This window comes from Durio zibethinus, chromosome 2 (assembly GCF_047325235.1).
Source record: "Durio zibethinus cultivar Kanyao isolate XHJ-2024 chromosome 2, ASM4732523v1, whole genome shotgun sequence".
Taxonomy (NCBI): domain Eukaryota; kingdom Viridiplantae; phylum Streptophyta; class Magnoliopsida; order Malvales; family Malvaceae; genus Durio; species Durio zibethinus.
Genome location: NC_143163.1, coordinates 6,569,126 through 6,593,420, shown reverse-complemented (window position 1 = coordinate 6,593,420; position 24,295 = coordinate 6,569,126). Strand labels below are relative to the sequence as shown.

Genomic DNA, 24,295 nt, shown 5'->3' with positions numbered 1-24,295 from the left:
GATTTAAAAAAAAATTTTTTTAATCGGTAAAATGCATAGTTTTTTGTGTCAAATCTTGCCATTTTAAATCTACAAGCAAATGGTGTAGTATTTCTTTTTTTTGGGAGATTTTTATGGTAATGGTTGTTTGTAGTTTAATTTTTTTTAATTTAATGAAAAAAACATGAATTAAAAAAAATCACAACAAAAAGGTCGGCGTAAATGTCAACCACAACGGCTACTCTTTGGCGTGATACGGATTCTATCACAGCGGCAGAGAAATGTACCAAAAAAAAAAAGGACTTGTTTTACGGGATATTCTGACTCCTGCTCCTCTCTTAAGAATTGAATAGCATTAAATGGCGCAGACTACCCTTCTGAATAAAATGATAGGGCCATAAATGCCATTAGATTTCAGGCCAGAAAATTCACTAGAGGCTTAATTTCTTCTCGTTTTATTTTCTCTTCTCTCTCTCTTTTGTTTCTCTATGCCGCTACTCCAATCTTGAGATGGAATCTGCACTTTCAGCGACAGCGACGACATTCACTCTCTTCTCCATTTCCAGAGCCCTAAACCGTCATCTGTCCAACAGCAAAACCCCTCTCATTGCTCAATGCTTCCAGACTCGTCTCTTCGCTCAGGGCCGAGTCGTTAGCCCTCTCACCTCCCTCTTGTATTCGTCTCCACTAAGGAGCTTGTGCGCCAACTCCATTCCCAAACGCTTACACCGCCGTTTGGAGTGCGTCGCGAGTTCCGCCGCCTCTTTTAAGACCGGTGGCGGTGGCGTGTTTGGTGGCGGTGATGGTAGTGGCGGCGGCGGCGGCGGTGGGGAAGGAACTGGCGGCGGAGATTCAAAGGCGAAATTGGGAGCGGGAGGAGCTGATCAACTCTCTTCCTTGTCTTCCGATGTCATTATTCTTGATGTGGGAGTATGATTTCCCTTACTTTCTCTCCACATTCGATTCTTAAATTTAGAAAGAAAAGAAATTGTGCCAGGTTACTTATTTTTGCCCATAAATTTTCTGTGTGCTAGGGAATGACTTGCGGTGGGTGTGCTGCGAGTGTGAAAAGAATACTAGAAAGTCAAGTAAGTTGTCTCTATTTTTTTTTTTTTTAATTCTGTTGTAAATCGAATTAATTGTATTTCTCACTGTGTCTTTGCTTTACCGTGCAGGCGCAAGTGTCATCTGCGAGTGTCAATCTCACAACGGAGACTGCAATAGTGTGGCCAGTGTCCGAAGCCAAGGTCGTACCAAATTGGCAAAAAGAGCTAGGAGAGGCACTAGCAAGACATTTGACTAGCTGTGGTTTTAAATCTAACCTTCGAGGTAATAAGCAATCATCATCATTCTCGCCAAGTTGTTGTTTGAATATGGTTTGCATTCTTCTCTTCACCTATTATTAGATTATGTGCTTGACTAGCAAACTTCATCAATGCTGTGCACTGTTAGATTGACTAATAATTGACAACATTAGAATAATGAGTTGTCAGTCCTTGAAATTTTGGTCATGGTAGTAATGTGCTGATTTGAGGACTAATCAATGATTGGGTCATTAGACATTCAGTCTTATTAAGTTCCTGCTTAGCTAGGCTATCTTTTGTCATGTAGCTGTAAACATTGTACCATACCCAAAGTTCGGAAGAACTATGTTCTTAAGGGTCCCTTTCTAATATTTTGGTGTCATGCACATGGCTTTTGGAGATCATGAATTTTGTTTGAAATTTTATGTTATCCACTTTGGTTACCTTGTAGATGCTATGTATTAGTCATTGAAGCTTAACTGTAGGTTATGAAGTTCCTCTTTGGGAGTAGATTGAAGTATAATCTGTTTTCCCTAATGTATGAATATGAAATGTTGTACGTGTTAGGCCAAAATTTGTTTCTGGTCTTTGAAAATAAGTCTTATAACACAAGTTATTATTACTGATCCATTAAGCTCCACTAACTTTAGATGAAAAAGGCTTAACATATGTTCAGGTTTTCATATTATTCATGTAAGTTTGGTGGGTTTAGCAGCAGGTCAGGGAGCTATTGAAGGAGATTTCTCACCATAATAATGAAAGGATTTTTGTTGAAGAGCAACCATAATTCCTTATGGTATGCCTCTGAAACTCATGACTCTCATCCACATATTAGATTTGAAAATATAGGCTTTGAAGTCATAGATATAATTAATTTACCATTTCTCCTTTAAATAGGTCAGCCATGGGATCCATTTGAATAAAATGGTTGGTGAGAGGATTTGGTGCTGAAGAACCCTAATATTTTGATGAGTTAGTTGTGACCATTCTATAGTAATTATCAAGAAATTGTGGTTTTTTCATTCTTGGAATGTTAATTGTATTCTTCAGTAAGACATTAAGGAGAGTATTTGTTCTGTATTAATTTGCAGCAAAGTTGTATTGCAGTTGAAGATTGTGAAGGAATACTCACTACCTTCTTTTGTTTCTGAGGTTCTGTTTGTGAACCTCTTTTGAGTGACCTGTACCCATTAAAATGGACTATATAATAAACAATTGTTATATGAAGATGGGATTTCTTCAGGTTCAACATGGCCGTGTGTCTCTTAAAAAGTTTTGCTTGTGAAGAGTTTCTAAATTTTGTGGTTTGCTGAACATTGGTAATGTTTTTTTATTAGACAAGGTGAAATAACATCCTACCATCTACCAGTTTTGTTCCTTAGATTACTTCTACAAATGTGTCCTATGTTCTTTTTTTAAAGATATGTCAAATGAATAATCTTAGGCTTTCTGGGGTATAGTCAAGGATTCTTCTGGCAGAAGTTACAAGGATTTATTTCCTATAGTTGTCATCCGAGGTGTTGTAAATCTTTAGTCAGCTATTTGTTTGCCCATAGCATAATGAATACCATATGATACTTGACATTGATTGAGAGCATGGATATGGTCCTAAATAGAGAACCATGGTGGAATCTCATCTATGTAGCCATCTCCAGTATAAAAAAAAAGGCTTTCTTGTTGTTTTTCTCTGATATTAATTGCTGTAAAAGATTGTGCAGCATGTTGGTCAAATGTAATTTAAACTAGGAATTTTTTTTATTCTTGTTGTGCACTGAGTGGTTTACTTGATGGCAAAGTTTAGCTGTTCTAAGATATTTTCTTGACATACTTCCCTTGATTTGTTTCCAGATGTTACTTGTGTTTTACAGAGTTTACTGCACAATTTCCTTCTACTAATCTATTTGATGGATTAACTGCTTGGCTTATTTCCTTCATTCAGATTCTGATCGAGATAATTTCTTCAAAGTTTTTGAAAGAAAGATGGATGAAAAGCGTAACCGCTTAAAGGAAAGTGGTAGATACTTTTCCCATTCTTTTTCCTTTTCGGTAGATTGTAAATAGCATGCTAATGGTTGTCTTCCTAAGTAATTCAAGGTTCATTTCTTACACTGTTATAGGTCGTGAGCTTGCTGTCTCCTGGGCTTTATGTGCTGTGTGCCTCATTGGCCATCTCGCCCATATTTTAGGAGCTAAGGCTTCATGGATGCATGCATTTCATTCAACAGGGTTCCATTTCTCATTGTCTTTGTTTACCTTGCTTGGTCCTGGGCGTCAACTTATCCTTGAGGGTGTTAAGAGCCTTTTAAAGGGAGCTCCAAACATGAACACTTTAGTTGGTCTTGGAGCTTTATCTTCTTTTGCTGTTAGTTCGCTAGCTGTGTTAATACCAAAATGGGTAAGCCTTGATCTTTATTCTTACATGTATAGTCTATCATATTCATCTTTTGTATTTGTAGACATATGAACATATGAAATGCAGTAAAATAACTGACATGCTTTTTGAAATCTATGTAGTTTATAGCATGTTGGAGACTTTTGTTTTCCTTCTAACAAAACAATGTCTCTTTGTAGGTATTCTTGTAGTTCTCTTTGTAAATAAACTTCTAGGTTATCGATTCCTTTTTGTCAGTACTTAGTACCAGCTTCTCATTTTTCATTTCAATTAGTTTCAGTGTTGATGTATTTAGAGTTGGAGTGTATGATGTTCAGATTATCATTTATACATACTAGAGAAGTTCCAGTTCAGTGTTTCCTTGGCTTTCCAACACTCTCTTGTTATTCATTTTACCTCCCTTCTTTTAGTTATTCTATTTGAACTGAAATACAGCTTGTATGAGTTGACAAATACCAAAAGATCACATTTCATGATATATAAACGTCACACATGAAAGAACCAAAAAGCATCCACAGATTGGAACTTACAAGAGAGGTAGGAAAAAAGACATCCACAAATATTCTCAGTTAGCTCACTGGTTAACTGCTACTTTCCATATTGGAGTTGTTGCCAATCTCATTTCTCTAGTCCACTTTTGTACCTCATTCTGGCATCTCACAGCCATAGTTGCTGAGTGATTGTATTATTAAACGAAAAAAATCATGTTGTAAGCAAATAGATTTATAGTTCCATTCAAGTTTGGTATGGAAGAGCTTGGGATTACTTTCTAAGCAGATGTAGTGAGACGATAAAATGGAATCTAGGGCTATAGTTAGCCTGGACACCCTATCAGAAATCTTCATGAGATATAAGACCAACAAGGTTGCTGAGATTTGTATGTTTAGGTCTTTCATATATTTTGGCCACTTATCTGAGACATGTGACTGCCCGATATCTGCTAATAAGAAAGAAACATGGGGTAATTATGTTTATTAAACATCCGTGGCACAGAATTTGACTATTTAGGATTTCATATATGGATTTCACACATATTTTGTTTCATTAGCTGGATATTTCAGCCTTTTCTTTAGTTAGATTCCGGTCTATTCCATGTTTTATATAATATTTTATTGGTCTTGCATGGAATGCCATATCAGATTGTCCTTACTAAAATGTAAAATTTTAATAAGGTTCATCCTTCAACTAGGCATGGGGTTGGCAAAAAAAAAAAGGCATAGTTGATTAAGCTCAAATAATTGAAAAGTAGAAACTTTTTATCATACAGTATTAGTTGGAATTTGAAGTGCAAGTGTATTTTCTTATGATTGATCTGGTTTACTGATTCTGGTAGATGAATAAGGTGTGGATGTAGAGAACATGTGGATGGGACATTTGGTTTAGACTTCAGTCCTCTTTAACTGATACATGTATGCAGGGTTGGAAGGCATTCTTTGAGGAACCGGTCATGTTAATAGCATTTGTCTTGTTAGGAAGGAATCTTGAACAGAGAGCGAAAATCAAAGCAACCAGTGATATGACTGGACTTCTTAGTGTTTTGCCCTCAAAAGCTCGTCTTATGGTTGATGGTTCCATTGTTGAAGTTCCTTGTAACAGTCTCTCTGTTGGAGATGAGATTGTTGTTCTACCAGGAGTAAGTAAAATAGACTTGTCTTTTAACCAGTTTAGCATCTCATATCTTCTTGTTTTCCTGTTTGGTAATGTTTTACTCTTTTATAATGTTGTTATTCCTGTTTGATATTCATATCCGGATGTTATCAAAGTGTGTTGTTCCTTCCCAACTTAGGATTTAAAAGTTATGATGCTACGTTTTTTTTTTTTTTTTGGGCAAACTTTAGGATGCCATGTTACCATTGCTGCTGTTAACTATAGTCTGTTGAAAATGTTAAAGTGCTAAACTGTTTCATGAATTTTCTTTTGTTATAGAAGGCTTTGCTATTTCGTGATAAAAATTCTTGTTTTATTCTAGGACCGTGTTCCAGCAGATGGAATAGTCAGAGCAGGTAGAAGCACCATTGATGAGTCAAGTTTTACAGGGGAGCCAATGCCAGTTACCAAAGAACCTGGGGTATTGCTTTTCAGTTGTAACTATTTCTCTTTTTTTGAAGATTCAGATGGTATCAATAGTAACGTTCAGTTTAATACATGCATGGTTATATGCCATGGAAATTTGCCATCTTCATTCCTTCAACATGGCCAAAAAAATTCCTTTTCCATCTCTTCCTCTTCTCTTTCTGTCTGATTCACTTTTCATCTTTGAATTTTATCACCCAAATTCAGTTACTAAGTCCATGGTACTACTAGCAGCCTCCTTTCATAATAGTCTACCAAAGTGAAACTTATGTTTGTGCTTTCATAATAGTCTACCAAAGTGAAACTTATGTTCGTGCTAGAGTCAAGTTGCAGCTGGAAGCATAAACCTTAATGGAACTCTCACAATTGAAGTGCGGAGACCTGGTGGTGAGACTGCAATGGGAGACATTGTTCGTTTGGTGGAAGAAGCACAGAGCAGGGAAGCTCCAGTACAGCGGTTGGCTGACAAGGTTCTTCATTTTGTACCCTATATTTTTTTTAGAACTTATTTCATACCTCAATATGGCTAAAGAAGGCCTTTTTGGTAGACTATGATAAAATACATGTTGGAATACCATCAGACAGCTTCTTGTTGTTAGAATTACTGTTCACATGGTTAACCTGGATTGCTTGTGGTGCAAAATAGGGCTCTAATCTTGTCTGCCCTCCAACACTAAATGGTTTTAGAACCCCCTCAGTTGAATAATTCTGTTAGACTACTTTTATGCACTTGTTTGTCTTTTCTTATACTCAACATGATTTTCTTCAGCCTTTTAGTTTCAATCGAAACAAGTAATTCTAGAAAGCATATTATGTCAAGGCAAAATTTTTTAATGATGTCTATTTGAAATTTATAGAGGAACAGTAAAACCTTTTTGCCATGCATCCATGTCGCATCTTTAACTCAGCCTTTATTCGTGGTTGTAAAAAGTCCAATTGACTCCAATCTTCATAGTTTAAAATTTGTAACTCTGTTGAACTGATGATAGTGTAATCCTGCAGTTGATGCAAAAGCTGATAAACTTAATGCCTTCCCCCTTTTCTTTTTCCTATTTCAATATAAAGAATTGGAATGATTATTTAACACAATGCGGTTGTATCAGCACTCCATGTTCGCAATTAAAGGGTATAATGAGAAAGAAAAAGAACTGTGGCTTATGTTGTTTGCTTTTCGTGGAAAGTCAATTCAACTTTCTGAAAGGTTTTTTGGAATCTCCAGGTGTCTGGGCACTTTACTTATGGAGTAATGGCTCTCTCTGCTGCTACGTTTATGTTCTGGAATCTGTTTGGTGTACGAATTTTGCCAGCTGCCTTTTCTCAAGGAAATGCAGTTTCACTTGCCCTACAGCTTTCCTGCAGTGTCCTGGTATGATACATGGGATTCTACATGCATATTGAATGCTGTCTATGTCATTCATATGCATTAAACAACTAGAAAGAAAAAATGAACAGTTTAGAAATTATACGAATGATAAAAATTGATTAAATTGGTTGATGTTGCTTCTTCTGAATGCCGCTCCAGCTGTTGCTTACTTCATAGTCTGATGTAAATGTGGATATTTTGGCATCCATTTTAGATACATTCAAAAAGTATATTACTAGTAACTTTCATTTTTTTCTTTACTTTTTAGTCAGTTTGTGGAGTGCTTAAATCCTTTTTTTTTTTGGTAGCATGCTATTCAACCTTTATTCGTGATATAGGTTGTTGCTTGTCCATGTGCCCTGGGCTTGGCTACACCTACAGCGATGCTGGTAACCTCTTGATTTGCATTGTACACCATATTAGACTAGTGATATAGTTAAAAATATAGATGATATTGTGTTATGACCTATATTGGGTATTTTCAGGTTGGAACTTCATTAGGGGCAACAAGAGGATTGCTTTTGCGTGGTGGAAATATTTTAGAGAAATTTTCTATGGTGAATGCAATTGTATTTGACAAAACGGGAACCCTTACTGTTGGTAGACCTGTTGTGACAAAGGTTGTAACTCCAGGCGGCATGGATCATAGAGGTTACAGGTTGAGTGGTTGCTGAAACTTTAACATTAAATGGTTATGGTTTTACTTTGTGGAGTTAAACTATCAGTGATCTAGTCCATTTAATCGCAGATTAACTTTATGTAAATTTTGTCTCTTTTTTTCTCTGATGAGCTGCCTGTGTTGTTATCCAAAGATATACTTTCTTGTGGATTTTATTTTTAGATTATGTCCAAGTTTGTCGAGTCTGATGTTGAACATATTTAGGAGTCATTAAAACTTCAGTCTTCTTTTGACTGTCACTTTTGTCATTACTTCCAAAAGGAGAAACAAAATATTCAAAAACAAAAGATAAGTTTTCAGGAGTTTAAAATTAAAAAGCTGACTCATGATGAAAAAAAGCATGATTGTACTTTTATGTGGACTATTTTATTTAAATTGGTTTACTTTTTAACTACATTTTCATGTTATTATGATTTTTTATTTGCATTTGCTCATGCTTTATAGCAAAAGAAAGAAAACATCAAAACGCAAGTGTATAGCAGATGTAGCCTAAATAAGCCTGTATATTTCCTAGCTCCCAAGGTTAGTGTATAGGTACTATCTTGACATTTTGTGTTAGTTTAGAGGCAATACTTGCTAAAAGTCCAGTTTGTGAATCCATGATATCAAATTAATTGAGAAGAGATGATTTTCATGGTGCATCCACACTAAGGCTGGATAGCAGATATCCTTGGTGCATGTCTCAGTTGAAAGTTGCAAGCATTATACTGACAAAAAAATCGCATTAATAGAGTTGATGGTAGTTACAAGGGTTCTTGATGCAACTATAACTATATCTTGTCACTTTTTTTAGATGATCTGATGTAACCTATCCTGTTTATGCATGAAAGATTATGTGCAGCTTTTGCGAGGTTATTATAATTTTGATGATGATAAACTGCATGCTTTGATACAGTCAAAATTTAGATAATATTTGGTCAGAAGATGAGGTTCTCAAGTTAGCTGCTGCTGTAGAATCAAATACTGTTCACCCAGTTGGTAAAGCTGTTGTGGAAGCTGCCCGGGCTTTAAAATGTCAAAATATGAAGGTACTTTTTTTTCTTATCTTGAATATGGGCTTCTGTTTAGATTTTCATTTAATCCTGGCTTTGATGCAGAATTATGCAATAAGAACTGCAAAAATTTACCCTAAATAACAAAGAACTCCAACTGAGCTTTCAATATTGCAGCCATGACCTGTCGTTTTCTATCAGCAATTTTATTCTTTTTTAGCTTTCAAGCTGTCCACCAACTTACATGACACTTATTTTCTTTCAATTTTTTGGAAATAGCCAATATTCCTTACATCTGCCTGGACAATGATGATGTCCTTTCTATTTATCTGTTGGCTGTGATTTTCATGCAAGAGGCTATTTTTGCAGGTGGTGGATGGAACATTTGTTGAAGAACCTGGATCTGGTGCTGTAGCTATTGTTGATAATAAAAAAGTGTCAGTTGGGACATTAGAGTGGGTTCAGAGGTAGTGTATTTGTGTGTTTGCTTATCTGTTTATGCAACTCTAATTCAGGATGTATTGTGGCCTCATATTTTCCATAAATAATATATTTTATTAAATGCTTCTTCTAAATGCATTATGCACCAAAAGCTTTTTTTTATGAGTGCAACACATTCAAGAATGTTTGTACGTGTTAAACTTATTTATTTTTGTTTTTTTTCAAATATAGAGACTAGTACATTTCAGTGGACATTGTTTCTGTTAGTTGCTTTCATTTAAAATTTTTGGAGATGATTTGTTCAACATAGTAAGTACTATAATCTTCTGGTAAATGAGCTCTTTAAGAACAATTTCATTAGTCAGAAACTCATCTTTGTTTTATGATTGAATGATTAATGTATGCAGCAATAGTTCTTGTTCTAAATCATTTTATTGATTGCCTATTATTGGTTATTATTGGTGCTTGCATCACTATTCAAAATCTAAATGTATCCTTCTGAATCACATTGACGACGTTTTGAGTCTTTATTATGCAGGTGGTAATTGGCAAAGTAAATAGGACCTTAGTGGTAAATGGTGATTATAATATTTTTCTATCCCTTTTAAGGATGAAAAATCTCACAAGCAGGGGTATTTTTGAAATTGAAGTGAAAAGGCAGAGAGATGATTTTTTTTTTTTAGTCTTAATCCTTTTAGATATTTGGTTATGAACTACTTATATAACCCTTGAAACCCAAGAAAGCCAACCATATGGATTGTAATTTGTAATTCTTAAAATAGAACATATGGAATACACAAAACACCCGTGCACCTTTTAATCTACCACATTAACTTTATTTTGTAAATTATGAGAGCAATTATTTCACTTTTAGCAATGTCAATCAACCAAGAGTTGATATATACAGGTAGCAGTCCCCTTGTAATTTAGGGATCATTAGGTTCTTTCTATATAACATAGGAGTTTATTTTCTGCAGGCATGGAGTTGGCGAGAATTTGTTTCTGGAAGTGGATGAGGAGCTTAGGAATAAATCTGTGGTGTATGTTGGAGTTAATAATACCCTCGCTGGTCTTTTTTATTTTGAGGATCAGATCAGAGAAGATGCCAAGCACGTTGTTGATTCTTTGCATAGGCAAGGAATCAGTGTTTACATGCTTTCTGGGGACAAAAGGAGCACTGCTGAGTATGTTGCATCAATTGTTGGAATTCCGAAGGAGAAGGTAATTGTTTTTTTTTCCCCACAATTGAACACCTAATTCATATAGTTCAGTATTTGGTGCGAAATTACTAGTTGTTGTTGAGCTCCGCATGGAAAGAGATGATAAGAGTTACTTGGGTTGCAAGAATGACTATTACGGGACTGTTTAAAAGGCACCTAAGGGATGTTGAACATCTATAACCCAAAAAGTGATCTGGCCTTAAGAGATCAGAAATCGCTATTTAGGGTACGTATTCCGACTGGTGTTAAGTATTAAACTTACCATCTGTTTAAACTACTAATCTGTTTGAAGCCAAAATCAATCTCTCATAGGTCCAGCGTTCTGTAAAAGAGCTAGAGCTTGAGAATTTATGCACTATATATACTATCTGAAGAAATTTGATGTTGTTTGGATTGGGAATAGGAAAAGAATAAAGGGGGGAGGTGGTTGGGGTTTATTCTGCTAACATTAGTTGACAAAGAAATTGATAAAAGAATAACACAACAAAATGCAGATGCATACAACTTAAGAATCCATACAGAGTGAAGGAGTAAAAAACTTTCTAAATCTGAGAGATTTTGTTGCCAGGCATAGAAGAAAAGAAGAGGTGGTATGTAATGAGAAGACTGCTAATCAAAAGACTTGAGGAAAACACTGGTTGCTATCATCAGGATAAGAAATAGTAATACCTTTAAAACTAGAATACTTCATTACTTAAAAAATTCCATGGAAGTAATAGTCCAGGTATAATACCTTTAAAACTAGAACACTTCATTACTTGCAAATTCTGTTGAAATAATGGTCCAGGTATCTGTGCATGTTCCTAGAGGGTCTCATTCTTAAAGCGTGAGCTCTGTGTTTTGGGATCTATGTTTGATTTGCTTTAATTTGCAGACACGGGTCAAGCAGGCCCTTTTTCGTTTTTCTTTCTCACTAATTCCTATTTGGTTGTTTTAAATTTTAATTTTTTAAACCAATAAGTGTTATAAATTCTCCAAATCATGCTTTCACTTTGTTTCTAGGATTACAAAGAATAATTAAATCCATTCTGTAGTCATAAATGTTCGTATATATGACCAAGCACATCTATATTTTGTGTTTGAACTATCATCACTTCACTTTATGTAATTGATTTGACATTACAAAAAGATAGATGTTTTTGGCAGATTTGGAAATACTTAGTCTGAAATTACTATTCAAAACTTTGACTACGATTCTATTTGTTTTGCAATTATTTTTTGGTACATTACAACAATTCACTTTTTCTTTTCCTCTCTTTATAAGTTTATGCTGACCATATACATGACTACATCATATGTGTAATATATTCAGACATAAAATTGAGCATGATTAGATATTCATACACGGTTTCCAGGTGCTGTCTGAAGTTAAACCCAGTGAGAAGAGGAAGTTTGTAAGTGAACTTCAGAAGAATCAAAATGTTGTAGCTATGGTTGGTGATGGAATCAATGATGCTGCTGCCTTGGCTTCAGCACATATAGGAGTTGCTATGGGTGGCGGTGTTGGTGCCGCAAGTGAAGTATCTTCTATTGTATTGATGGGCAACCAGCTGTCACAGGTATTTTCTTACAGTAAATTTATAGATTGTACAATTGCATACTAAATGATATTAGTGGTAGACATAATTGTACTTAAGTATTGAATCAGTATATATTTTTTCAGTTAATAATATATTACGGTGAGCAACTTTTAGTATGAAAAGGCCTCTTAATTTCTAGTTTTCAAATGAATTTCACAATATGATAGTCCATCTTTATAAAACTTGGTGCCAATAATTTATTTCAGCATCTTGCCTTTGTCTTTATTACAATTCTGATTGGTCAATGTGAATCTAATTAGAGCATATATAGTGGTGAAAATGGAAACTTTAATGGTTGTTAAGAAAAGCAACTGGCGAGATTTACAGAAGTACTAGGAATAGTATAATTTATAGAAGCATGGAAAGAGAGTACATTTTATGGTTGGCATGCAATAATACTTATACGTTGCAAATCATGGTCTCAAAATAAGTGCTCTTTATTTTATTTCCTTTGTCCATGTTTTCTGTTTTGTATGTCCCAAAATAAATTGTCATCTTTTAATTCCTGAACACCTAAAATTCTTTTTTTTTTATATATTACATATTAATTTTTCAGCATTAAAAACCATTAAACATCAATATTATAAAAATTTTAATTTTTAAAATAAAATACCTATTTCTCTATCAGAAAAGTAGACTTATCTTTTAGTCTGAGATGCATATTGGGCTGATAAGAGTCTTTCAAACATGGACTAAAATTGGTCTAGTATATCATGAAATTCTGTTATGTGAATTCAGTTGCCCTTTCTACAATCAACTCTTCTTCATGTTCCGCCTTGTCACGAGTGTCACATAAATTGACTCAGTTTTATCTCCACTCAGTTGCTTGATGCTTTGGAGCTAAGCAGGCTAACAATGAAGACGGTGAAGCAAAATCTTTGGTGGGCCTTTGCATACAACATTGTAAGTTTTTGTGCATTTTGACACCTATTTATGTCAGAAGTAGCAGTTAGCACAACAGTAACGCCAAAGAGAAAAATCCCATATGGTTCCCTTTTAAACAAAGCAAGGGAGTGAAATACCTGATGTGAATTATTTGTTGCTTCCTCTTGCTATTGCCAAATTATACACAACTTTTTCTGTGACTTCCATTTTTACCAATTTCTTGCTCTATTCAGTATTTCCGTTGCCAAACTGAAAGGGCAAAACTGAGCAAACATCTGATATTGCTTTTGTTACGATATAGGTTGGGATTCCGATTGCTGCTGGAACATTATTGCCGCTTACTGGGACCATGCTTACTCCATCAATTGCCGGAGCCCTTATGGGTCTCAGTTCGATAGGGGTGATGACAAATTCGTTGCTTTTAAGATTCAAATTTTCCTTAAAACAGCAGCAAGCAGCAATTTATATTAACACTGATTTTGTAGAGGATCCAAAGGGAAGTTGAAGAAACCTTATTCTAGTGCATTATGACATAAACCTCATTGATTCCATGAAAAATCCTTCTTGTCTAAAGAACATCAGAATTTTTTAAGAAATTGTGTATTTTCATCTTGTTGGGGATTAAACTTTTCAATGTTTCCACTGTAGTGTACAAGTATCACTTTCTTCGTGGGAGTCTTGTCTTCTTTTAAGGTTTCGCTTGTAAAAGGAGGAAACAAAATAGATAATGCTACGCAGGTGATAAATAAAACAATTGACAATGTACTGTCTCAGAATAGAGAGTTTCTCATTAGAAAAAAAAGAGGACTTTAAAATTAGTTTGCAACACACTGAATCGATAATTAAAAAAAAAAAAAAATCTGAAACTGAAGTCACCCCATGCCCATAATACCTGATATAGTGAGAGGATTATGGTCTTTTCATTTTCGAAAACCCAAGGTGTGGCCGAGGACAAGAAACACGGTAATTGGGAAGGTCCAAGGGGTCCCTGCCTTTTCTCTGTCCCTTTCCGAGAGTATCTGCTCAACCCGACAGTCTGTCGCAATCTGAGGTGAACTCTGATAACTCTCTCGGTTTAAACTGTGTTTAGGATAACTGAGAAAAAGTTTTTTCTCAATCTTTATGTTTCCTGATCCTCTGGGTTTTGCATTATAGTGACGGATTAAACGGTAGCTAAAAACTTGACGATATTAACACTGGATGTAAACGGAGATTGTTTGATTCTAAAATTGACAAACAATGGGATCAATCAGAATGATATCCTATCCTAATGAATTGGATTAATACGAACAACCTTTCATTATCATTTATTCTCAGTTGCAATTTCAACTGCAAATATGAAATTGCGCCAGCACCTCTATTTCTATATAATTTCTCCATGTCCCATGAGGGAATCATCTGCCTAATTCAGCGATGACATTAGAAGACTGGCAATTTCCAGTTGACATTTCTAATGCAAACAACGATGAAATAACATGTATCCAGAAATGTAGTCGAAAACTAAAACTGTTATGAAACCAAGGAGAAAATATGATAGCTAAGAAAATGTCAATTTTAATGCTCATAAAATTCACCCAAATTTGAAAATTATCATATGCCACTCTCCCTCTTTCTTTCCATCGGGCAAACTATCTATCTATGCTCACTCCTATTGATCACCACATACAAAAGAAAGATTATTCAGGTTTGCATCAAACAGGAATCCCTAAAAGAGTCTCCATAATCCGATGTAAGAGTTAACGATAACCAAGAGGAGCAGGAGCGTCTCTCAATTCCTTTCCCTGAAACTGAATATCCTGCATACAAAAGAATATTGTACCCAAAAATAAGCATTAAGATCATAATTGAACAAAGAGATGGACTAGCATTTTTTATCACCAATAACCAGAGAAAATAATTTCCGTGGTCAAAAGAGAAGGGGGAAGAACATGCTCTGTTTCAGGTATATAAAATTTTAGCACTTGAATACTGTATAAATATGTAGTCATAGTATTACCAAATACAGACTAAACAACTATCAATCAATCTTTAAAGAAACATGATCCAGTCCATCCCAACTGACATGTTGCCGGGATGCCAAATTAAATTCAAAAGGATATATCTTTATAAATTCGAAATTACAATCATGTGTTCAAAACATCAAAGAAACGAAGAAGAGAACAAAAGTTCATACACTAAAATTTACAAAAATGTATCAACTGATCAACATTGATAGTACGTCTTTATGTAAGAGTAAATGGAGGGTCAATTTTTTAATTTTACCATACGAGTCTATTAATAATCAGCTTTTCAAAATTTAACCAAGGTTTTAGAAAAAGAATATAATGTAATCACTTTCTTACATTAGTCTGATGCAAAAGTATGACCTTAAATGATGGAATTTTTTTTAGGTATAAATTCCCAATTTCTCGTGCTTTTTCACAAATTGTCAGACCTATTATTTGATATGAAAAACAACCATAAAATACTTTATCAATGTTGAAATAGATGGCAAGACGCATGCATAGTGAACTGTTAAAGAAATATGAGCATGGAAGTGGAAGAGGCAAGTAAATACGTACAGAAGCAAAATGGTTAACATCCCTATGATGAGCTTCATCAGCACGAATCACGGTTATAACATCCTTGAGGGTAGCATCTTTAGGCAATCTCCAGTAATCTATTGCAATGGCAGGGGCTGGAACATTTTCTACCCCACCACTTTCAATGCCCTTCAAATACTCTGTATACGAGTGGATAGCTTCCTCCTCCAAATATCCAACAAATCTATGTGCCAGTTTGGGAGAAAGCACATAAAGAACAAAGAAGGCATTGAAGTAGACTCCCTGCACGGCCAGCACAAGAAGCCTCTCATACCACTTGGGTTTCACAAGCTCCACCATGGTCATCAAATGCATCCTCTCATTCTCTGCTTCTTCAAGCAAGGCTTTAATCCATCCACCACTTTGCTGGAACTTACGGAGAGACCTCAGATGCAGAAGCATCCCCGCAACCATACCAGGGACAGCTGCCACTGTTTCCAGCATCATAGCATGACAGCCATAACGTTTCTGCATTTCAAGAAAGATAGATCAAATACCAAAATAACTACATGACAATAAGCTTTAAACCTGGAGATATAAAAAAAGCCACGCAGAAAGTATGGAGTTTGTTTTCATACCTCCAACACCAACAATGCCTTGAAATAGTATACATACAATTAAACAATTACAGATAATGCAATTATGGGACAGAGAGGGTAAAAAAAACCTGGAAGAACAGATCTACAGGAATCCGAAGGAGTTTGACTGTCCTGTAAGCGAATTTATCCACAAAATTCTTTGGCACATGGTGCTTTTTCAAATCAATTGACAAGTCTGCCCTGTAAGTTTCCCATGGCTTCATTAAAGAGCAAAAACAAACAGCACAGAAATTAGCACGTCAAACTGAAAGACTGATGGTAATTTCTCAATCTTTTCAGATCAGATTTAGTAGAAAAAGAATAATAACACGTTTAAAATCCTTTAACAAAATATAATTTATTAGTTCATTTCTACAACATTTAGGTGTTTCTTTAAAGCTGAATTAGTCAAAATTGATTAAACGAATTCATTCATTTTAATTCTTTAAATTATAAGCCAAAGGAAAAAAGAAAGCATACGAAAGAACTGACCAATCGTATTTTACTTTCTTTTGATTAGATATCCAAACACGACCTTAGATTATGATCGACAGTAACGAGTCGAAAACATAGTAGCTTAGAATACAGGTGGAAATGAAAAATCAAAAGTCAAATCGCAGAACCGGTCCAGGAAGAAAAGGAAAGAAAATGCATTGAAACTTTTGATAATGAAAAAACACAATAATATATTTTACAACCAAACAAGAAAAGACACAGTGAAGAAGGAATAAATCAGGTTTAACGAAAATGGAAAATGCCTTAAAAAAACCAGGACAATTAACTGTTGATATCCTGCAAAATGAAAACGAGTTTTAAAGCATGGAAAGATGAAACTTGAAAGGTAGGTACCATGAAACAGTTCCAGGGCCAGTCTGTGCCATCCTCTCTAGTGATCTTAGGCCTTGAAATCCCCCAATAACTTGACAGCGACAATTCCTTCCCCTTCTTCTCTTCCGTCGCCGAATTATTCTTTTTCTCTTCCTTCTCCGACGGCGCTTTCTCCATCGAAGGAGGGGCAGAGCTCATCATTCTTCTCCACTCAAAACCACTAAATATGACGCCGTTTTGTTGACAGCAAATCTGCATGCTTCTCCCAGCAATAGCGGCCCCGTAGACCTGTCCATTGCTGATGCTGCTTCTACAGTAACTTCGACCATTGATCAGGCCTTGCATCACTGACCTTACCACGAAACGATTCATTCTCCTTTCTTTTTTCTTTTTTCAAAGTTTTGATTGTGAATTGTTATAACTTAATAAGAGCGTGAAATGGCAATTATTTACATAGAAGACCCGACAAGCTGGAGAACGATTAATAATTGTGGGAAACGGAGAATATGATTCGGTGTTTCGCGGTGTATTTTTATTGTCTGAGATCTTGGGTTGTGTAAAATAGGGAGTTTCTATGGAGTTTTTTTCCAGATTAGAGTACATTGCAATTTTATTTCCTTAAGTACTTGAATTGTAATCAATAGAGTTTATAATCAATAGAGTACATTATAATCAATGGTTCGTTTCTATTATTGGATGGAGTTGAACTTAATATAATCTCTACTACTGGTTCAATCAGTTTGTTTTGCAACCAAATGCATTCCTTTTGTATTGCATTGTGTACTGGGTTGGAATATGTGAAAATCAATTCGTTGCATCAAGATACTTAAGGAATTGAGAGACAAGAAAATTGTTCAAATATTAGTTAATTCAACTGTGGAATTATGTGACAGTGTTGAATATAAATCAAAGGGTAAAAGGCAAAAGAAAAACAAATAAATTTATTAGCAAAGGGGAAATTTTTTTCTTTTTTGTTCCCAAATGGGAGCTAAAGAAGTTTCTACTATTGTTTCTTACAAAAACTTTTTTAAGTCCATATATACATGGTCGTTTAGGGTATTCTGTCCTGAACCTGTTTGGATTATTATCCATAGCATTTAGAAACAATTGTGCGGAAACAATCTCAAGCCGAGTTTCAGATCTGATCACACAATCATTATAATGCACTTGAGTTGTAAGGGCCTAGTAAATCTTTATAATTTGTTCCCTCACAAAGGCACTCTTGAGGGTTTATATAGAAATAATCTTATTCCTTTAGCTTGTCTGGAATAATCACACGACGGAAGGACTATCCCTTCCGTTTGCCTTACTGCTAGTTTAAAGTCATTCCATGGAAGTGTCCCATTTCAATGCAAATATAGCAATTCCACAAAGTTTCTTTCGATCTGGTAGGATATTTTCTTTAAACCCAAGATAATTTTTATCTGTCAAGAATATGAAAATAATTCCCCCACCCCGCTTGTTACGTAATTAAGCAATATACATACTTGCGATAATCTTCTACAATTTTTGCCATGTTCCCATCTTATGTGAGAATGAAAGTATTGATAGTAATCGATACCATGAAGTCCAAAGCTACCATCTGAGATGAATGATTCTGAAATTGCTGTAGTGCTACTGGATCTAATAATATTTCCTTTTTAAACTGAAATTGTAATATCTACAAGAATCATATGAAAAAAATCAATAAAAACTCTTGTTTTAGATGTCAAAAGTAAAGTTAACACCAATAGTTAATTATTCTGTGTTAATAGCTGCATAATTTTTAATTACTTTGTTTTAACATAGTACCTCATTTATGATCGAATATTTGGCAATGTTATATATTAATAAAATATTTTATTTTTATCTGACATGGAGTTCAAGTTTGCATAGTACCTCATTTTAAGAATAAAGTTTGAAACTACCCCCATTTAGTAAATAAGATTAATGAGTGCCTTGATTGGAGAAAAAAACTCAGTATCTGTGTATCTGTTGCACTTTCCGAACTGTGTCTCCGCGAATATCTCTGGAGTGTGGCGGCCTCCTTTTAATCAGAATACTCTACGGGTGAGAACGTGGTTAGTTCATTTATTTGAAGATCATTTAAACATTACAACGGTTATGATCGGAGGTATGCAAATCTGATGGTGGAGATCAAATTGTTAATGGCGGTCGTATCCTTGATTTCTCTTAAAATTTACGTCCCTGCCAATAGATTTTTCTTCCTAGTCTATTGGAGTATCAATTATCAGGTCATCTTAAATCTTTAACTCACATTATCCGTGACACGTGTTACCGTTGTGGGCAGAATTTGATAGTTACGTTAACAATCTAGGATGCGGACGTGCTCCAAATATCTAGCTGTCAAGAAAAAGAATTGCCGCAAAAAAACTTAAAATTAGAAGAACCTCTTTTATTTGTGCTATCTTATTTTATTTTATTAGTTACCCATTTTTATTTTTTAAGATAATTAATATTAGGAATTATTTTTAAATTATATAAAATATTAAATGTGAAATTTAAGTTTTAAATTTTTTTAATATCATATTTAAATTATAAATTTATTAATTAATATAATATTTATTTTTAATATAATAAATTTTGAATGATAATATGAGACAAAAAAGTTTTTTAAATATTATATTAATTAATAAATTTATAATTTAAATTTTAAATTAAATATTTTTAATATTAATTCAAATATCATTTATAATTTTAACATTTTTTAAGATGTACTAGTCGATCACGTTCCAAAATTAATTGTGTAACAATTATGCAAACGAAAATCGAAACAAATCTTGTGATTGCTCCGTAGCCGGTGGTGTATGTCCAATTTCAAATAATAGCCTTGACCGTTTCCACGCGTTGGAATTACGTTCAATCTGTCAAAAATGCAAAGCTATCTAATGTTGTGCGGATATGAATAACAGATTTCGACTTTCGAGGTTCAGCGCCATCGCAATTGACCAAAAAAAAAAAAAAAAGCATAGCTCTTCCGTTAATTTTTTCTTTTTTATGAGAAGTATTTGACAATTGGAATCAAAATTTTAAATATTTAATACAAAAAAACTTAGAATAAAGAGGATAAAACAAACTTGATAGAAACTTTCCTAATCCTATTGGTTCTTCTAAAAAATAGTTGTCTTTAGACTTTTTAAGATAAGTTTTTTCATTGTTAATTTTTAAATATAAAATTTACTATCCATTGTTTTAAAAATATTAGTTGATGTTATATAATATATAAGTTTAGAAACTTAATCGTCAAATATGACATTATCATTAATTTTTTATTTAAATATAATTAATTATTTAATTAAATTTATCTTATTTTTAAAAAAAATTCTAAGCTTAATTTAAATATTTTTAAAAAGTAAATTTTAATATACAAAATCAAACTAAATCTAAGAGTACAGTTATGTATGAAGAATATTATAACACTCTCATAACACCTATCAAATGATGATCTCAGTTATTTTTCTGTTATTCATTAAGTCTTAAAATTTACACATATTGAAAATTATTCTTAACCGATTCCAATAATTTGATAGAAATTTAATAAAATTCCCTTATCTAAAAAATATACAAGAAAATAATTATTTCTCTTCTAGAGTTTCTGTCGTAGGATCATTTAACATTTATTTTTTTATATAAAATTATAAGAAAATTTTAATTTTAAGAAAAAATTAATATTTTAACTTTTTCCCCAAAATCTTGAAATTATTTTAAAAATAAAATTGATATATCAATTTTTCCTTAAATCCCTTTTAATGGTTTCTTTTAAAGAAAATTTGATATCTCAACTTTTTCCTAAAAAATTTGAAATTATCTTATTTTTAAAAAAATGATATTTTAACCTTTTCTTCTAATTTTTTTGAACTTATTTTTGTTTCGAGGAAAATTCAACTTTTTTCTCAAAAAATTGAAATTATTTTTGTTTAAAAAAATTAATATTTCAACTTTTTCCTCAAATTTTAAAATTATTTTTGTTTAAGAAAAATTTATATTTCAAAATTTTTTTATCATTTTTTGAAATTATCTATATATATATTTAAAAACTCACTAAATATATATATTAAATAAGCAAAATAACAAAATGGAAAAGAAAATTACCAAAAAAAAAAAAAAAACTCGGCTTGACTCGACTTTAAAAATAGAGGAAGGCTTGGTGGCTTGGAAGGCAGCTTGACTTGGCTTGGCGAAGCGACTTGATCTTTAACGGCTTGAAATTGCCTTAAGGGTTGGAGCAGATTGCTACAGAGTCAGAGCTTCTCATGGGTTGATGCTCAGATATACTAAAATCCTACCTTAAAGCCACATCATTTTCCCTTTTGTATAAAATCCCTTCTTTATTTTTTCTTCATTTATTCCATTTACAATCCTTATTTTCTAAAAAATTCTCTCCTCCTTTCTTTACAAATTCAAGAAAATGGTTGGGAACTTCAAATTCCCCAAAAATATATGAACACTCGCCATCGCAGCAAGTCATCGTTTTCCAATGCCAAAATCTCACCAAAATTTCTAAAAAAGATCCTTGACACCTCCCCCTTTCATTTTTAGCCTTGGTTCCCCTTAAAAGAGCCTCCAAACTTATAAATTTATAAAGATAGCTTGTAGTTTCAAAGGCCAAAAACACACTTTTTTTTGTTGCTTTGATCGGCCTAGACTTTCACTATGTTGTTTTCACTCCTCTACTCTACCTTTTTACTATTTTAGATATTCCACAAGCCAACCATCAACATGTGCCACCACTTGCACCGCCACCATAGAGGTTATTTAAAAAACCCTTATTTCTTCCCTTTGGCAACTACTATTTTAAAGGTTTTTGAGAAACCTTGATATAAGAAATCCTAGAGGAAAGAAATTTGTTTTTGTTGATTATGTTTAGATGTTGTTGTGATTGTGGTGGTTCAGAATTGTCTTACTAGAAATTGCAAAACGTTTTATGTTGGGTTTGTGTTTACTAGTTAAGGGCATATGGGTTCTCAGTGGATTATTATGGATTGATGCCATCTGCTAGAGATTCCCTTTCCCACAAAACTTAGGCATAAACTAAAATTGAAATCCAAAAAATATCCCCAATACTAGAAACTATTTTGTAATTTCACTACTATTTTTGCTTTTCTTTTCTTTCATCTATAAATGGTAGTTTATAGGGAAAGTTCCCAATGAAAATCAGGTTTCAAATTTCAAAACCACACCTATCCTATCCAATTTTTTATTTCAAAATAACGGAGATTTCAAAACTTAATCCAACACCTAGATTTCAAAAACACTTTTACTCATTCACGTTTCTTCTAAAATTTTTATTTTTTATTTTTCTTTTATTTTTCATGTTTTTATCTTTTTTGTATAATGATGATGATGATGATGATAATAATAATAATAATAAACTAAAGATAAAACCCAAAATTGTCATGGCCTAGCCCATGTAATTTTTGTATTAGGCCTAATTGTTACATTAAGGCTCTGGGCTTAAATAGGTGTCTATAAGTGGATATCAACTTGTTATTGTAGATTAAAATCTTTTTATTATTATTTTTGTTCATCAATTTTTTTGTAAAATTTATCAAATTAAAAAGAAAAAATATGAAAGGTAAAAAAAAAAGAGATAACAGGTGGATATTTAAATTGACTTTCTATTATCACAAAATATATCAATAAAAATAAAATATAAAATAAAATAAATCGTAAAAAATAAAAAAGTTCATATAGAGTGTGCCACATGGAGATCTCTATTAAATTTAAAATATTAATTTTTTAAATGAAAGTACCAAATAATAACTTTATTAATATAATATATATAAATATAAAATTAAATTAAATTAAAAATTAAAAATATTTATTTATATATATATATTCTAAAATGAGTAAAAACAAAATAAGTTAAACATGTTTCCCTTTAATTTCATATCTTATAAAAAAAATTTACCCATCTTAGTTCAATTCTAATTAAAAAAAAATTTTACAACCTGTCTTATTAGGATGGATCAAAACTTGTTGGATTTGCATTGTTTTGGAATCTTCATAAATTGACATCTTTTTGTTTCAAAATTTTCTAATTTAAATCTTTTTAAATGCGAAAAAAAAAAGTCAAATATAAGCATCACGAAGACATCTCCATTAGCTTTTTTTTAAAACAAAAATAATTTAATAAAAAATATTAAAAACATAAAAAATAAAAAATAAAAAAAATGAAAAAATGAGTTCATTGGGATATTATATGGATATCTCAATTGAGTTTAAAATATTATTTTTTAAATTAAGATATTAAATAATAATTTGATTAATTAAAAAATTAAAAGTAAAAGATCATCGAGGTGTCATGTTGATATTAAAATTGAATTTAAAATATTAATATATTAAATTAAGATATAAAATACAACTTTATTAATATAATACATACATAAATATAAAATTAAATAGATAATAAAAAATATATTTTTATATATACCATGAGTGACTTTGGGCTAAATACCTTAAATTTACTTTTAACCCTTCCATACTTTTTATAAAAAACTAAACCTACATGACTCAATATTATTTTTTACAAAAATGCACATACCGAATCAAGATGGATAAAAAGTTTTTAGATACTAATTGTTTTGTCATCTCAATTGATCGGTCTATTTTGTTATAAAATTAAACTAATTTGAAAAATAAAAAAAAAGAATATGAAAAAATAAACAAATGGGGTGTTACGTGGACATCTTTATCATCATTTTTCTTATAAAATTTATCTAATATAAAATAAACAAAAAAATTCTCAAGAAAAAAAAACACTTTTTATCAGATCAAATTGGATCGAAATTTTTCATATATGAATTATTTGATCATTCTTATTAATTAACTCATTTCGTTGCAAAATTTATATAATTAAAAAATAAAAAAAAAGAAAGAGAAAAAAATTAAATTGGGTTGTCACGTTGACAACTTAATTGGATTTTTTTTAAAACAAATTTATCAACAAGTTTAAAAAATTAAAACAAAAAACAAAAAAGTTGACATAAAAAAAGAAAGAAACATAATATATTAGGTCGATGACACAAATAAAAGTCAAACAAAAGTTAGAATGAATAAAATTTATATAATTGATGGATGGATATATTATATCTTAATTATATAAATAAAGTACTTTTATTAATTAAAATATTAAATAATAATTTTATTAATATAATAATATATATAAATATAAAATGGAATAAATAATTTGAAGTAAAATTATATATATACTTGAGGCAATAAGGAATGACCTAAACCCATTTCTAATCCGACCTTGATTTTTAAAAAGGAAAAATCTTGAACTTATCTAAAATTTTTAAAAAATTGACACATATTAGACCAAATTGAATGAAAACCTATTAAATATGAGTTATTTTCTCATCCCTACATCCATTGATATTTTTTCATATGAAATTTA

At 32.4% G+C, this 24,295-nt stretch overlaps 2 protein-coding genes across 6 annotated transcripts; one reads left to right on the top strand and one right to left on the bottom strand.

Moving 5' to 3' along the window:
• The first annotated feature begins 395 nt into the window (after positions 1-395).
• Positions 396-13,520, top strand: PAA1 (P-type ATP-ase 1). 5 transcript variants are annotated; one of them, XR_016330266.1, is made up of 17 exons: positions 396-909; positions 1,014-1,067; positions 1,155-1,308; positions 3,223-3,297; positions 3,401-3,678; positions 5,093-5,308; positions 5,645-5,743; positions 6,069-6,218; positions 6,968-7,114; positions 7,450-7,500; positions 7,597-7,769; positions 8,686-8,818; positions 9,152-9,249; positions 10,201-10,669; positions 11,799-12,002; positions 12,846-12,926; positions 13,210-13,520. XR_016330266.1 is itself a non-coding variant. In XM_022907957.2 (17 exons), exons 1-17 carry the CDS (start codon positions 490-492, stop codon positions 13,411-13,413), a joined length of 2,775 nt encoding a protein of 924 aa, XP_022763692.2. In that variant the 5' UTR covers positions 396-489; the 3' UTR covers positions 13,414-13,520. The 5 variants fall into 5 exon arrangements, 3 of the variants coding, with proteins under 3 accessions (XP_022763692.2, XP_022763691.2, XP_089604416.1); XR_016330264.1 differs by having other exon boundaries at positions 10,201-10,444; positions 12,830-12,926; positions 13,210-13,277; XM_022907957.2 differs by having other exon boundaries at positions 396-903; positions 10,201-10,444.
• Positions 13,521-14,417: 897 nt separating this feature from the next.
• LOC111309104 (ubiquinol oxidase, mitochondrial-like) lies at positions 14,418-17,360 on the bottom strand. Its single transcript, XM_022907961.2, has 4 exons — positions 16,918-17,360; positions 16,158-16,286; positions 15,470-15,958; positions 14,418-14,704 (listed from the first exon to the last, which is right to left on the bottom strand). The coding sequence occupies exons 1-4, from the start codon at positions 17,266-17,268 to the stop codon at positions 14,645-14,647; spliced, it is 1,029 nt and encodes a 342-aa protein (XP_022763696.2). The 5' UTR covers positions 17,269-17,360; the 3' UTR covers positions 14,418-14,644.
• Positions 17,361-24,295: the final 6,935 nt, after the last annotated feature.